This window comes from Apteryx mantelli, chromosome 1 (genome assembly GCF_036417845.1).
Source record: "Apteryx mantelli isolate bAptMan1 chromosome 1, bAptMan1.hap1, whole genome shotgun sequence".
Lineage (NCBI taxonomy): Eukaryota > Metazoa > Chordata > Aves > Apterygiformes > Apterygidae > Apteryx > Apteryx mantelli.
In genome coordinates this window covers 192,125,647-192,141,410 of record NC_089978.1, presented here as the reverse complement: position 1 = coordinate 192,141,410, position 15,764 = coordinate 192,125,647, and the positions used below count along the sequence as shown (strand labels likewise).

General features: G+C 36.4%; 1 protein-coding gene across 1 annotated transcript in view; it reads left to right on the top strand.

The window, feature by feature from the left end:
- DOCK4 (dedicator of cytokinesis 4) overlaps positions 1–15,764 on the top strand; it is a 264,454-nt gene that overhangs the window by 222,795 nt on the left and 25,895 nt on the right. The window contains exons 33-39 of the mRNA XM_067314834.1: positions 1,303–1,329; positions 1,508–1,603; positions 3,335–3,395; positions 7,109–7,202; positions 11,180–11,328; positions 12,449–12,535; positions 14,225–14,329. Of these exons, the coding sequence (XP_067170935.1) occupies positions 1,303–1,329; positions 1,508–1,603; positions 3,335–3,395; positions 7,109–7,202; positions 11,180–11,328; positions 12,449–12,535; positions 14,225–14,329 (619 nt within the window). The remainder of the gene's footprint in view (positions 1–1,302; positions 1,330–1,507; positions 1,604–3,334; positions 3,396–7,108; positions 7,203–11,179; positions 11,329–12,448; positions 12,536–14,224; positions 14,330–15,764) is intronic.

Below are 15,764 nucleotides of genomic sequence, written 5' to 3'. Positions count from 1 at the left end.
TGAAAAGCAATAGAAAGGAAAAAGCAGTGCAGTAATCAATGCTTAATAATGAAACAGTCTCAACTCTTTGTTAGATACAAAAACTTACATTGAAAGGAACATCAAGGGTTAAAAGCGAATTAAGTTAGCCTATACATTCTGTATGGAAAGCAGAGATGCTAGATTAATGCTTCAGCCTCTTCTGCTAAGGATGGGGTCCTCATCTCGCTCTCCTAGCAATAACATGTAGTCTGTCCTTGAAAATGAGGGAAAGACATCTGATTGCTGAAATGGAGAAGTGAGCCCAAGGGCACAGAATGAAGATCAGTCAATGTTTCCTGCTTGCTTCCAGCACAGCACAGCTTCCTCTAGGTCAAATTAGTTCGGAGAATTGTGTTTATGACATCCCGCTGGATATATGGAGCTAAACAGATCTGGAGTGCATAGTTAGTGCAGTTGGCATGTAGGAGTTATTGGGCGCTGGTATGTGTTCAATAGAGTTTGGATGTAGGAGTTTTATGGGACTGAACATGCTCAGTATAGTTGAAGGTCAGTGGAGCTGACAGCTTGCCCACTGCAGACAGAAGGTTTATTAACAAGTCTCTGAAATCTCTGTTGAGTATAAGGATATGGCAGTTTTCAGAGACTAAATAAACCATACCTAAGTGGATTTTCAGGGGAACTGCCAAAATATCTCCATGGGCATGTCATACATCTGAGTCCTGTGCCAAAGCATAAATGTAACAGAACATGTTTCCACATTCATTGAAGAAATGTGGGAAATTTGAGCCCAAATGATTAATATTTGCTAAACTTAAGCAGTGAAAATCAGAGGCCTGTAATGCAAAGAGATTAACTATAATTTTACTGCCAGCACCATTTACAATACCATTTTTATATTTATTTTCACTTCAATGTGTAATCTGAATTTACATTAGTGTACAGCTAATAGAATTTAACATGTATATGATAGTATGTTCTGAGAAGGAAATATTAAGTGAAAGTGTGGGGGGAATCATCTTATTAATCCCTTCCCATTCTTAAATTTCATGAGTGCTGAAATAGTAGAGCTAAGGAGGAAAAACCTTTGTTAAAAAAACTTGAGGTCCCATTGAGAAGGTATTTTGAGATGATAAAAATTCTTTTCTAGGCACTTCTTCAAAGTCCCTGTTTTCTGAGGTACCACCATGAACTTAATACATAAATTTTAATAAAGGGCTCTGTTACATCTTTGGAATATTTTGAAAATTGGGTATTTGATATATTTTAACCTGATACAGCTAACATAAAAATAATTTGTTTTGTCAATGCTTCCTGGACTAGAATTCCACTTTTTGGTCCTTATCCTAGGTAAGACATCATTTGCAAATTGTGCTTCTTGGGAGGGTGTTTGTAAAAGAAAATCTAACTGTTGAAGGTAACTGTTGCTAAGGTATTAAGGTACTGGTGAAAGTGGAGTGGTTGTCATAGTGACAGTTAAAAATAAATGTGAAATTGTTCTGCCTTTTTTTTTTTTTTTTTTTTCCAGTCTACTGAAGAAAATTGAGCGGGAAACATGGAGAGAAAGTGGTGTTTCATTAATCGCCACTGTGACTCGCCTGATGGAAAGGTTACTGGACTATAGGTGAGTGATTGTCACACAACTGATAAGTAGGGTTGTGATCTTTGAAATATTAGGAGAAAAAATGTGGTGATCTTGCACGAATGGCTACTGCACACAGACAAATCAACTGTATGTGCTCAGGATCTCTGACCATAGCTGCTTAGTCGACAGGAAAATGATGCAAGCTGGGAAAAACCAACCAATAGCTTCCCTGTTGTATGAGAATTCAGTGGCTTGCCTTGGTTTCCTACCAGGAATATAGGATCTTTAAGCAGTAGGTTAGTGATTCAAATCTGTCTGAAGTCACAGAGCTCGATACTAATCACCTAACAGTTGTCTTAGCAATAAGAATTATACTTATTCTGTATGTCAATCATACTTAGTTGTAGTGTCATCTGGCAGAGTAGATATGTATACCAAGATATTACACCTGGTTGAGGAGCTGGCATCTGACTCTAACACACAAACAAAGAAGAAGGAAAAAAGAGACTTACCCAGCTTTTTATGAATGGGAAACTAAAAGTGATTTTTCTCAGTCATTTGTGAAGTCTGTGTAGAACCTTCAATGTAGTCCATGTTGTCACAATCAGTGGTAGCACTTTCTAGAGCTCAAGGATTATTTCTTCCCTGATCCAGTGGGGGACACATGGTAAAACCTAGTACTATGTTTGCTGTCTTCACTGATAGTTTGAGAGGGAAACTATTATGGTAATGAAGTGACTGAACTCTTAACTTCTAGAAGCCTGGCAGTGCTGCTGCTATTCAAGGATCAGTTGGATTACAACCTCCAGGGCTGTCAATCCAATATCTTTCACAACAAACGTGTGCTGGTGGCTATAAAAGTATTTAAGACAAACTAGGTTGTTTAGTTCATATATTCAAGAATGTTTTAAAGTTGCATTAAATTTCTTTTAGTAACTGCATGGTGATGCCTGTCATTTTACTCCAGTATTGTTATACTGACACTATTTTTCCCTGGGTTATGGGTTAAAATCTCTACAAGGCACCATCTTAACTTTTTGACTTGGAGGTGAGATCTATTGCCTCCCCAAAACAATAAATGATAAGTTATAGAGTGCTACTGAGGAAGTTTTGGTGGCTCTCAGAGCACTTTGCAAAGGAGGTCACTGCTCTGAAGTTTTCTCACAAAGGAGGAATTTATGCTGTAGTCCCATGACCACTGGAGATTTACACTGTCACTGAAGAAAGCCCCATCCCTGCTCATTCCCACATCACCTTCTTCCTTGTACCAACACAAGTGCCTGTGCTCCACTGCAGTGATCTAACTGACATGGGTTAAAAGTAAGCCAGCAAAAGGTATCATCTAACCTGTCTCACTTCACTTCATGAGGCTTCTGTAGGTGGCAGTGCGGGGGGGAGGATGGGTGGCAGAGAGCAGGAAGAGACTAGGGCTGCCTCTTCTGGAAGCCATGCTGGCTTGTGCTGGCTTGGTTTGAACATGGGGTATGAAGAAATTAAATAATCTCCAGCAGTTGCCTAGCAAATCAATGACAGAGCCAGAAATAAACATTTAATTTCTTGACTATTGAAGCATTCCATGTCATAGAAAAGGAGGCATGAAATCCCTTACAAACCTGGGTCAGCTGTTGAGCAGAGTGCCTTTGGGTTGTATCATTCTGGTTAGCTTGCTGAATTAAATATGTCTGTTTTTTGAGGTGTGCTTCATGTTAAGGGGATAAATGTCATTCCTTTCCTTATGGAACTTTTGACTTTCATTGCTTTCTGTTTTAGGGACTGCATGAAAATGGGAGAAGTGGATGGTAAAAAGATTGGCTGCACTGTTAGCCTTTTGGTTTGTATAATACTTTTTCTTTTGACTCTAGCTGAGCATTCTCTAGTATACCACCATATATTTGAATGAGAGAGCGCCTGCTTCTTGATGGAGTGTGAGTGGAAGCTGATAGAATAATACTGCACTTAGGATCTCTGACAGTTTTTTTAAGGATGGAATTGATACAGTTGGGAGGTAATGTTCTCTGGCATTTTATAACTGGGCTCTGAGAAATCTCTAATACCCTTTTATTCAATTTGCATCTCTCCTTACTGGGTAAGTTTCATCAGAGTTTCTTCCAAAGTTAATCAGTCTCTGAGTTCATTAAACAAATGTTTTCCCTTTCCCCAAACTCAACAAAACATACATGGTGTCTCCTTTTTCCTGTTATCTTCAATAATTGGCTCTGGTTGGTTCTTATATGTAAGGGATGCCTTCTGAAAACTGCAGGCTATCTGCTCTCTTCCTGATACAAGAGCCAGAAAAGCTACTCAGAACCTTCTCTGATAATATTATCACTATTATAATAGTGCAACCATGCGTGCAAATTCTTAGTATGAAAAAGATTTTATTTTTGTTTAGAAGATGTAATTTGGTTCTAGCCCAGTTTCCACTGACAAGCTTGTTGATTTCCATTAACCTTGAAAAGTTTCGATTTTCAGGATGATGATTTTTGGAAAGCTGTATTTTTAGCCATGGGAAAAATCAAAATAAGCTGACTTTTAATTCTGCATTTTTTACATCAGTGTAACAATTTGGTATCACTTCTAAGTAGCAGTTATACATAACAAAATAAAAGATTCTTCAGCAGGAAAAGAGTGCTCTCTAAATAGGAATGGTATTTACTCCATAGCCATAGAATTGTAGGCTTTCTGTCAGAAACCCTGGCAAGATCTTGAATTCTGTGTTAAAAAAAAAAAAAAAAGATTATTTGCATCCTGTCACTAAGGAGTCTTTAAATTATTGTTATTAAATTATCCAACACTTGCACAAAAAGAACGTTCAAATATTTTTAAAAACCTGAAGACACCAGAATACTTTATAATGGGATTTTCATTGAACTGTATGGAGGCTAAGGCAGATTTCCTTAGTCCTCCTCCTACCCTAATAATTTTCAGACAAATATGTGCACACCAGAGAAACAACTAAAGTTAAATTTTGAAAGGTAGACCTACAGAAATAAGAAGTATTATTACAGAAGTTTACATAAGTACTATTTCAGAAGTAGTACACAAATTTTAAGACATTTAGCAGCCCATATGATGGATGAATTTGTCATCTTCTCAAAAGATGTTTCATACAAATTTTAATCAGAGGAATGTAGAGCCTAAAGTTATTTGAAATCTAGAGGAGGAAGCAATATCTTGTCCTTACCTTTTTGAAGGTATTCTAACTTCCAAAGACAAGAGGAGTGGTTGGCACAAAAAGAGAATTTTTAAGTCTTTTGCAATAGATGTAGGTGCTGTTCTTCTGGAAAATAGAATTGACCGAATTAACTGAATTCCCAAATTAACTAGAATTATGCTACATCATGAAATATGCAGGTTTTGATGGTGGAAGGGGTCTGCAACAACACTGACTTAGATGAAGGGGGAAGGAAGAAAATCTTTTCCTACTTCCCTCACCCTCAGGATCATTTGGGGTAGGTTTCACATCACTAATGCTTCTATAGAAAAGCTGGCTAAGAGTTATCTAATGGAATTAGTTCCTTTTACATAAGAATCACCTAACTTCAGTTTGAAAAATATATTTCTAATGAAAGAACTCTTGTCATCACAGAACTATGCAAAAACATTGAAAAGTATATTGAGTAAATTTTAGAAATTCATTGAGGAGTTTCTCTCAGGCATGATTGGTCCTTATTGTTGCTTGACATTTAATTGATATTTTGATTCTATTAACTTAAAATCATATCATTCAGAGGAGATTTTTCTCTGGTGCTTTATATTGTCATATGACATGATGCCAATTAAGTAAAACATGTTCACATTGCCTGTTTTGAATATTGTTCTCAAGCTGTGTTTCCTTAGGAAAAAGTTCCCATTAATAAAAGTCTACTTTCCAAGTGATGTGCCCTTCTGTAGACTTCATTCTTCATATTAGCTGTTATGCTTTGTGTCTTGAAATAGTTTTTTGAAAAAACACATGACATCTTTATCACTATATTAGTGTGGTACTTCCTGAGCTGTGCCTGGATTGCCTTACTGTGGTCTGCCTTACAAACCAGTTGGACTTTGTCAGAACTGAGCTTCAGAGAAGAACCAGTTGATGTGTATATGTTAGCCTTGTGACAGGTACCAGAGCCATTAGTGCATAGGGGTAAGAGCCAAGAAGCCTAGTTCAGTGCCACATTTTGTCTGTATCTTTAAGCCTGATTACTTACACTTCTGCATTGCTGATTATGCTATTTTCAGACAGGTAAAAATGAACATACATGCAGATATCCTTTCATTTTCTCTTCTAAATAGAAGCACCAGTTCCTTGTGTATGCACTGTGGGAGGAAAACAGAAATTTTTGGATTACAAAGGCATATGGTGGCCTAAAGAGGACATGCCATTACAGAGCTGTTGATATAGTCATTTAAGTCAATTACAAAAATACTATTTCTAGTAAAGTACAGTATTTCTAATTCTGTGTTTTTATTATGATACTTTCATAATGTTTCTCCCACTCTTCTCTGTGATTGTAACTCACAATTTAGGAAACAGTGCACAGAGTAAGAATGCTTTCTGAAAGGGGAAACATTTTGGCTACTTGCATAAAGTCCCAAATAGTAAATGATTTGAATAATACAATATACACAGATTTTTAATTGCTAAGGAGGAACAGTGCTTGTGTTTCCTATAAATTTCTATTAACCAAAGCAGGTTATCCCCAAAGATAAGCATTGCAAGCTGGAGGACTCTGGCTGTATGTCCGTCCTGAATATGACAACATTTGACAGCACTATAAAGTTGTGTTCCTCTGCCTATAACTTTTTCACACTTCAGTTTAAGGCCTGCAAATACGTAATGAATGTTTTGAACTAAAAATTTTAATGTTGTATCCAGTATTTTATTCATATAACAGCCAATAGCAGTTATACATCCAGAAATCTTTAACCCCTTCTAGAAATTTTTCTCTGTAGCCTTGGATATGACTTTAGAATGCAACTTTGTATGTATTTCAAGCATGCAATGCAAAATTTATGCATGAGTTACTAGTTTTTTGAGCATCAGTTAGGGCTGAAGTAATCACATCTTTCATTCAGAGTTATGCTGTTTGCAATGCTGAATAGTTCTTTGTAATGCTGCCAAAGTCCTTCTGGCATTTTGCTATGACAGAGGAAGGAGGAAGCATACCATAGAGTAGATATTTTGCTAAAATACAAATTCAAAAGTCAGATTTTAAATCAATATAGAAGATGTTAATTGGCCTCAGGAAAGCCAGTGGGCATACTTTTTGGATGGCTAAGGGGGTACTTACAGAGACAGAACAGTCAGATTTTAGTTCTATCAGGTTCTTCCACTTACATCCTATGAGAATTTAAAAAAAAACATCCCAGAGCATGTTGACTGGTCTTCAGAAAATGTAATGGGACTATTACTGAAGCTCTGTATTATTGAAGTTCTATGTAATGCCTTTGTACACGTGAAGCTTTCAAATACTTGTATGTATTTCTACAGCATTACATTTGATGTCTTGTGTAATCATTATCTACTACATTGCATTACTAAATTCAACTTTATTGCAGAATTTTTACAAGACTGAACTGAACAAAGAAGAGATGTATATTCGCTATATTCATAAGCTCTATGACCTACATTTGAAAGCACAAAACTTCACAGGTAATTGAATGCAAACTAGTAAAGATATTTAGGACTAGACTGTGATTTATGTTCTTTTGCAAAACTGCAGGCTGTAACTTAGTAGAGGACATACAGACCGAGGCAGCAGCTGAGTCTCCTTGCTCAGTTTCTCACTCGCTCGCTCGCTCTCTCTCTCTCCCACTCACCCACCCATCTTCATTTCAGCTCCGCATCCGTACTACTTGTTATACCATACTGAGTGTAAATGACTACTATTGATACAGGCTAGCAATAAATGTGGCATATGGTCATTCTTCACCCGAGAGGAATGAAGTTTAAAGGAAACTTTTGAGTCAGCTTGGGAATCTGAGCCCACATACCTTTTTGTAATGCTGCTGGTTAACTGCTTGGTATGCTCCTTCTACACAGCTGTTTCAGAATCTAAACTTTTAGGTTTAAAAAAAAGAAAAGAAAGATCCTTATCACTTATGATGAGACACAGACCCTAAAACCCTTAACCAATATAGCACTTTGATGTCTTCTTGAATCATGACATACCATATTTGCAATCCAGTACTTCTTTACTATTGTCCAGTACTACTTTGTGCAAAGTTAGTGCCAGGGCAGAGCATTATCATTTAAATGAAGAAATGAGATGATAACGTGCATGTCCACTGTTCACACAGCATAGGATGCGCTTCTTTTGGGTAACTGCATGCTATCGAGAATTGCTGCAGTCTATAAAAGTCACTATCAATTTAAATTAAACAATTTTTGGTTGCCAAAATGTTTAACTGACCTTATAATACCTCCCTCTTTTCCCCAGTGATTACAATTGCAACTGCATATGTTCAGAATCCCTACAGCATATTTTTCTTCTTAAAAGTAGATCAGTTGGCTGGGGTGCAGTAGTAGCCAGGCTTATAGGTAGGTACTGCCCACATGGAATTTCCTTATACTTTTTCTAAAATTGGAAGGAAAAATCCTGTGCTTGGAATTTCCATAGTCCCTTTGCAATTCATGGACGTAAAGTGTAAACTAGATAAATCCAAAGAAAGGATTTTCATTTCCTCATATGACCTGGGTGTGGTGAATCACAAGAGTTTTGACTATCAGTGTCTTTGCCACAACTGACTTTTGTGATAGAAACTGTTAACCTTCTTTATTTTACTTAATAGTTCTTCCTAACTTTTTAAGCAATGCTGAGTTCTCTTTACGTTGGCCGCTAATACGTGTTCAATTTACCTTTCAGCATTGATGATGACCTAATTTTTTGATCTCTTCTTACTATTCATTCTTATTTTAAACAATATTTGCTCAAAATGTTATCTCCAGGACATTTTTTCCTGAGTATTTATTAGTAACATGTGTGATTTTTGCATTCTTTGCCATGGTAGATCTTATGACTCTTGCATTTTTTTGCCATGAGAGCATTAAAGAAGGACTGGCTCCCACCCATGGCGAAAGGATAGAAACAGTCTTTCTGCTAGAAAACAGATTCATGTAGTCCGTTCTCTTGCCTTATCAATCAGTGATAACACAGAGTAAACTTTTATAAAATTGACTGATATCAAATAACTGGGGACAGGAAAAATTCGTTACCTTACCAGCATTTCTGCATGTTGTACCTGTATTTCATGAACTATATGGGTTCATTCTAGGGATAAAGCCAGCTTGCCCTTAAAATAATTTTGTTTTCTCTCCTTTCATGATATGATTTACCAGACTGCTTCTAATAATTCTCTGGGGAAAAAAAGGCCACTTTTTAATATAAAATCTGGCTTCACATCTTTCTTCACCCAGCACTCAGTCATGACTATAAATTTAACTCTCTTGAGGCTGAAACATAGTTCCTTATGTACTAGTTCCTTTTGTGTGCTCTCAGTCACCTAAGAGTTGTAAGGAGAAGATTTTTGCTACACCATCTTGTGAATCTAGTTTTTTGAATCTTTCCTGTATAAATTAAATTTCCCACGTCACGAGTCAGCTTTGTTTCTCTCCTCCTCTTCTTTTGGTGCATAGCCAATAGTTACAGGCCTCTCCTAGAGGTGTCATTATTTTATTTATTACATTGGTCACTGCTGGGCAGAGGGATCTCTTGTCCACTCTGGCCATTCTTACTTTGTATACCTTTCAGATACATTTATGACAACTTTAAATATAACAAATGAAAAGGAAAATGATAGAAAAATCTGCCAAATCCAAGGACTTGCATGACAAGTTAGAAAGAAAGGTTTATTATTGAGCTGTCTTTCTAATGTGTATCTATGCTCTGCTCTCTGTTGCTGTTCTTACGATTTTGAATGATTTATTTTTATTAACTTAATGAAAAAAATTTGGTATGCAACATGCAGATTTTAAATCTAAAATTGTGGCTTGAAACTATGACAAAAGACATTATCTGGTCTGAAAATTATGTGATGCTAAAATTAAGATTGTCTGTACAACTTCAACTTGTCTCCTTTGCACATATGTATTATAGTGCAGTCTTTAATTATGTGAGCCTATGCTGGTTTTCCTCATTTGGCACACAGCGATATGCTCACCAGATGAGTAGTCATTCTGGGTATTTTTCCTTTACATCATATAGTTCCTTGCCTTTCTGCCTCCCATCAATCTAACACTTTTGATTCAGAGAGTTGTATAATATTCATCTTCAGATGTCCACCAAAGGCACACAGAGATTTGATTTAAAGTATTTTTTTTAAATAACTTTATTTGCTGTGAGCTCATTTTGTACCCTGCTTAGCATTTTATAGCACTCTGTGTTCAAAGCACATTCTCCACAAACTTTGGCTGTAGTGGTGATTTCTCATCCATAGGTTCTTAAACTGGACACATAAAAAGACCTCAACAGTTCGAAAAACCTTTGTACACTTGGTTTAATTCAGCTATCTCATAGGAACTCACGTGTCAGAGTTAGGAGTGGGATATAGTTATCTAAGGCAAAATTCACTTACCTCAGCATAAAAACTGCATTACTACATTGTAGTTATCTTTTGTTTTCTGTGCAGTCTCCAAAACCTTCAATAAAATAAGCCCAGTAGGCAACTTCTTCCAACACAATGCATCTCCAGAACGTGGCCCATCTTTTGTGCTGAATCATGCAAAGTGGTCCTGTGAGTGGAAAAACAGACTGTGATCACTAACTTGGAAAACCATAATGCAGATGCACAGTTAGCCAAATTGAACTGTCACAACTGGTATTAATTCTGGTATTTCTTCACTGGCTGACGTTTGACTTTGCAATGGAGAAGTTCCTTTAGTATTAGTTTTATTGTGCCATTTCTGAGGAATTTTTAAAGCTAAGTTAAAAAAAAAATTATAACCAGATAATTCCTCCAAATGTGATCTAAAGATTACTACACAGTGTTCTGTCAGTGGTCAGCAGCAATAGGTTCGATTCCTTCCAAAACTAACAAAAAGATGAGAAATTTTCCGTGTGCGCTTGTCAGTTATTTTCTGTAGTAGAAGAATGTTAAGGCTCAGTTATGAGGGATTTGTTTCACTTCTGGAAAGAGTGGAGTCTATTAAGCACAGACTTGCCTCTCTCTATTTCACTTTCAGCCCTAAACTCTTTTGCGCTGTGTCCTCCAGTCCTTTCTGTCTTCCTTTCTCTTTTACTGATGTTCCTCGTATTCTGGGCCTTGTTCCCTTGTCCAGGCAGCAGAACCACTGACAGATTCTCATCTTCCTCAAGCAGTAGGGGAGTCTAGGGCTGAGCAGGAAGTTGTTTCTTAATTTCCCCGTCCTCTTTGTATTGCCAAATTCCAGGAAAGCTGCCCCAGTAACTCCACTTCAAATAGTTTGTGAAAATTGTAAGCTGAACTTAACTGTCGTCATAGCTGGTAACTCTATCCAAAACCAGATCTGCCATCTCTATTTTATACTTGAAATAAATCAGGCACCTAATGAAAAGGTGCACCTCTTCAAGAGTATTCACATTTCTATTTACTGTATTTGGCAGTTTTATTTGTTTCATGGTCATGTGTACCATGCCGTAACTTACCTTGCAGAGGCTGCCTACACACTCTTGCTGTACGACGAGCTGTTGGAATGGTCTGATCGGCCCCTGAGAGAATTCCTAAACTATCCCATGCAAACGGAGTGGCAACGTAAAGAGTATCTCCATCTGACCATCATTCAAAACTTTGACAGGGGAAAGGTAAAGCACTCTTATTTTATCAACTCTAGAATGGCTAGTTTATTAATTTTAGGACATTGTTTCCAGTGTTGCGATTTTCTTTTTCATTTACTGGGACAGTGTTCGTCACTGCCTGAGTAAGCAGTTAATTAGCGACACAGTAGGTCCCTTCTAATTCCATCTTTGTATCCTACAAATATTGTACACTTATATCTGAGAATAATTTGTACTTATGTAGCAATTCTCTTTGTAAGTGTCAAAACACTATACAAAAGATAGTAAAATTTCTCCCAATTTTAAAGGTAGTGAAAAATTAGCCATATAAGGAAAGAAGCATATCAAATTCACTAAGTTGACTCAGTGGGGGATAAAATTCAGGTGTCTGGATTATGAGGATTATATCTATACCTGCTAAATCATGTTGTGTCTTTTGGCAACTGCAGTATCTCTAAAAAGGAATTTTTTTTGGCAGGAGGGAGAGGGGTGTCACATTTACAGGGGTTCATTGTCATCGCTGAGAATGCTAATTCCGAATTAAGCAGGAATAATTATCCTGTGTCTAAAATTTTATATTCCCTTTGTCTGATGATCGGTATTGACAATAAACAAGCAATTCCTTCCAATTTTATGTAGCTAGGATACAATTCATGTATGCCATGTAAATTTAATGAAACTGATGTTGATCATCAGTTTCGTCAGAAACTGCTTTAATCAGCTTATAGATTTTAAATTATATGGTGCAATAAAATGTTTTCCAGTCAGATTGTTTCTATGAAAATTGAGGATATGTTAAGAAGAATACGTTTCTTAAATGTAAAATTCATACTCTGTTGAATCGATCTTGTATGTTGTATCAAAGGAGATGTGCATCACCCTTGTAATGACCTTTATCTTGTGCAGTGGTAGTCTTATCTTGTGAGAATCATTTATTCGGTCTCTAAATACATTTTTGATTCTTCAAAGAACTCATCAATATTACTCAGCAGCTATCAATATGTCTCGTGGACAATATATTCAAGTATTTTCAGTTACTAGAAATATGATTTTGTCAGTATAGAAAGAACAGACTTTAATAATAAATCATGAATTATCAAACAGTTGCTGTGAAGTTACTGAACACCTTTTACTGACTTGCTTGCAGTGTTGGGAAAACGGCATTATCTTATGCAGGAAAATTGCTGAACAATATGAGAGCTACTATGACTACAGAAACCTCAGCAAGATGAGGGTAATGTACCTGAGTGCTTCTTCATCATTCAGACATCCAAAAGCTTTTTTTTTTTAATCTGGATTCTGAAATATTACTTAGAAGATTAAGTTTGCCAGGAAACAGTCCTTAGGTTTGTTTTGCCCACCTTTTCTTTTACCTTGTATTTGTTTTCTGTAACAAAGATTATAAAAGCAGTCTGAACTTTTTGAAGAAAAATGGAAAAATAAATGATCTTGCTGTGTTTGTACCTGTACAGCACCCCTTTTGTGTGCATGCACATGCACAAAAATTTTATGTACGAATTCACTTTCTTTGATTTCTTTGGTTTATCCAGGGAACGTGCTCTACTCAGTCCTTCGCTAGGAACAGTGACATGTCTTTGCAATTATAATTGCAAAGAAACAATTTGCAAACAAGCAACATACAACTTGTAAATCTCCTTTCTCTTCATTACGTGAAAATATGGCCTGTTTAAAATCACATAACAAAAATGAACCTTTTCTGACAGAGTCTTCCTTCTTTCTCTGTCTTTTTTTTAGAGCTCTAAGCATTGCTTCTTTGTTTTTTTTCTTTCTGTTATTGTATTTCAAAGAGAATCCAGCCTTATATTACAGCTGCCTTTTAAAATTTTTTCTTACATGTGGGATGCTTGCTGTGGAAACTGACTGAAGTATACTTAATCCAGAGCTGCTTAACAGCATGATGCAAAATTCTCAACACAGAGCTCCAGAGCAATACTCCCTGTCAGTGATCTGCTTACTCCATATATATTTAGATCTCCCAATGACAGGACTGTATAAGCAAAAGCAAACTGACTGTCATCATGTGAATAAGAAAAGAGAATTTGCTTATGCATGTTTAATTAATTGTACTTAATGTATTATGTGTTTGAAGTAGTAACTATCCTTCTACTAGTAATGTGCCACTGACATTAATCTATTTTACAAAGGAAATGTGTTAAAAAGCAAAAGGCGGGGGGATTTCTCTTAGCAATTTAAACTAGGCAGTTACTGAGCTGTCAGCATTAGCTGTAATGGGGCTAATACTGTTTTTTTCCCAGTGTTAATACAAAAATATTAACAGAGAATGTTTTGCTGAAATTTTATCATCATAAAAAGGAGACTTTGACACTAAGATTACTTTGTGTCAGTGTTTTGAGTGAAATAAATGCAGGACGTACTGAACAAAAATAATTTTCACATAATTGCTGTTGTGGGATTTCTAAAGAAACTTGAACAAATTAGACACGTATTCATTGGTATCTTATGAGATTTGAACATACAACCCTCTTTGGATATAGTTCCATAGAAATCTGACTTTGCTTACTAAACTGATCATATTACTGCCACGTATTTGAATGATTAGCAGATTATTGGGTCATATGTTTCAAGTTGTGTATAGTGTTTTTGCTACTTCCATTTATCATTAAAGAACTATGCATGTTGTCATTAATCTTTTACCCTGTTAATATAGGTATTTCATAGGTAAAGGTCATTTTTAAATACTTGGAAGCTTTCAAGTCATTAATAGGTATAAATGTATATTCTGATGCATTTAAAGACTTGTAGTTCTCCTTATTGTTACTCAGATACGCTGCAATTCCAGTGGTCTGGAGCAGTGTGCTGAAACACCCTCCTTTTTGTAAGAGCTTAAGGTAAAAATAAGTTTTAAAAAACATTAATTGCGTTTCTTCTCAATCTCACCCAGATGATGGAAGCCTCCTTGTACGATAAAATTATGGATCAACAGCGTTTGGAGCCAGAGTTTTTCAGAGTTGGATTTTATGGGAAAAAGTTTCCATTTTTCTTGAGAGTAAGTGAATTGAAACTAAAAATGATGGAGTAATTCTGCAATTCATGCTATCGCTTTTTATCATTCTATCTGCTTGAGAATTTGATTATACCATATACAAGTTCTTCTCATATGAGAAACGGGAAATTCTGTGTAATAACTAATGAAATATCATCCTATTTTCAGGGGAGGGAAAAGGTGGCTTCCATGAGTAGTGGAGGAATAATGGAGGAAAAAGGGTAGTCTTCCAGAGCCCCAAAAAACCATAAGATTCATGTGTGTGTTGGAAACCCTGCACCTATACCAAACCACCATCTTCTTTCCATGGTAGCTTGTTCCCTCTATCCCGTTCTGTTTCTGCCAGTGGCTGCTCAGAAGATAGCTGTCAGCAGAGGAATTCCTTTGGCAGTGATACATAATGTTACTCTTGAAAATTAATCTGAAAATTAATCTTGAAAAATAATTAAAGATTAATACTCCTGAAAATTAATTAATTAAAATTAAAAATGTAGGTACACCTATAGCCAGGTTCAATTACAGTGTGTGTCTGCTGAAATAAACAGTAGGGCAGGTTTCCCCCATAATTTGTCCCAGCCACTCTGTTAGACTCTGAAGTTATTCAAGTGCTCTTGAAAACATTGTTCCTGTTTACCCTGTTCCCCTTTTCCGCAGTCTTGCAGTCTGCACCGTGTTGGCTGTCATCTTGGGAAGAGAACAGATTTTATCTTATTCCTGGAGCCAGCTCCCCTGTAATCGTAATCCTAAACTCCTCTTCCAAAGGTCATTCCAATAAGTGCTGAAGGAACATCCTCTGTATGGTGGAGGCCTAAAAAGCCTAATTTTTCTCCGCCTCTGTGGCGGTGATGATCACAAATTCCAAATGGTAAATATAGCAGGAAACTCTCCCCATTAGAAGTGATGCACAAAAACAGTCTGATGGGCACATAATTTTTGATACTCTTTATGTAATAAACAGTATAAACCAATTGAAAATGTTGATTAGAAAGAATTGAATGTTTAGGATCCTAAAAATATGTCAGCTGATGGGATAAAAGTACTGGATGAAATCTACACAGTAGTGAAATATTTACCAACCTGTAAGTCTTTCACTGTTTATGCATCTGCCCAGGAAATATATATGCATTTTCCAAGTAAGTTAATTGTACATAGTACTCCTAATGAACAGTTACACTTGTGGCACCAACAAAGAACACCTCAAAACTGCATCTGACTTAATTTTTTGTGGAAAGCAGTTTATAATTCTTTTAAAGAACTTAACTATTTGCTACAGGAGTGTCACTTTTTTGGAAGGAAGCTTTCAAAATTTATTTTGTAGTTGCACAGTAAGAGAGCTGCAGATGATTTCTTATAGCAGTTCCCATGAAAGTCCAGGCTCTCAGAATGCAATGCTTCCTCTCTCTGTTGTTAAGATACTGTAAGGACAACTACTGTTTCT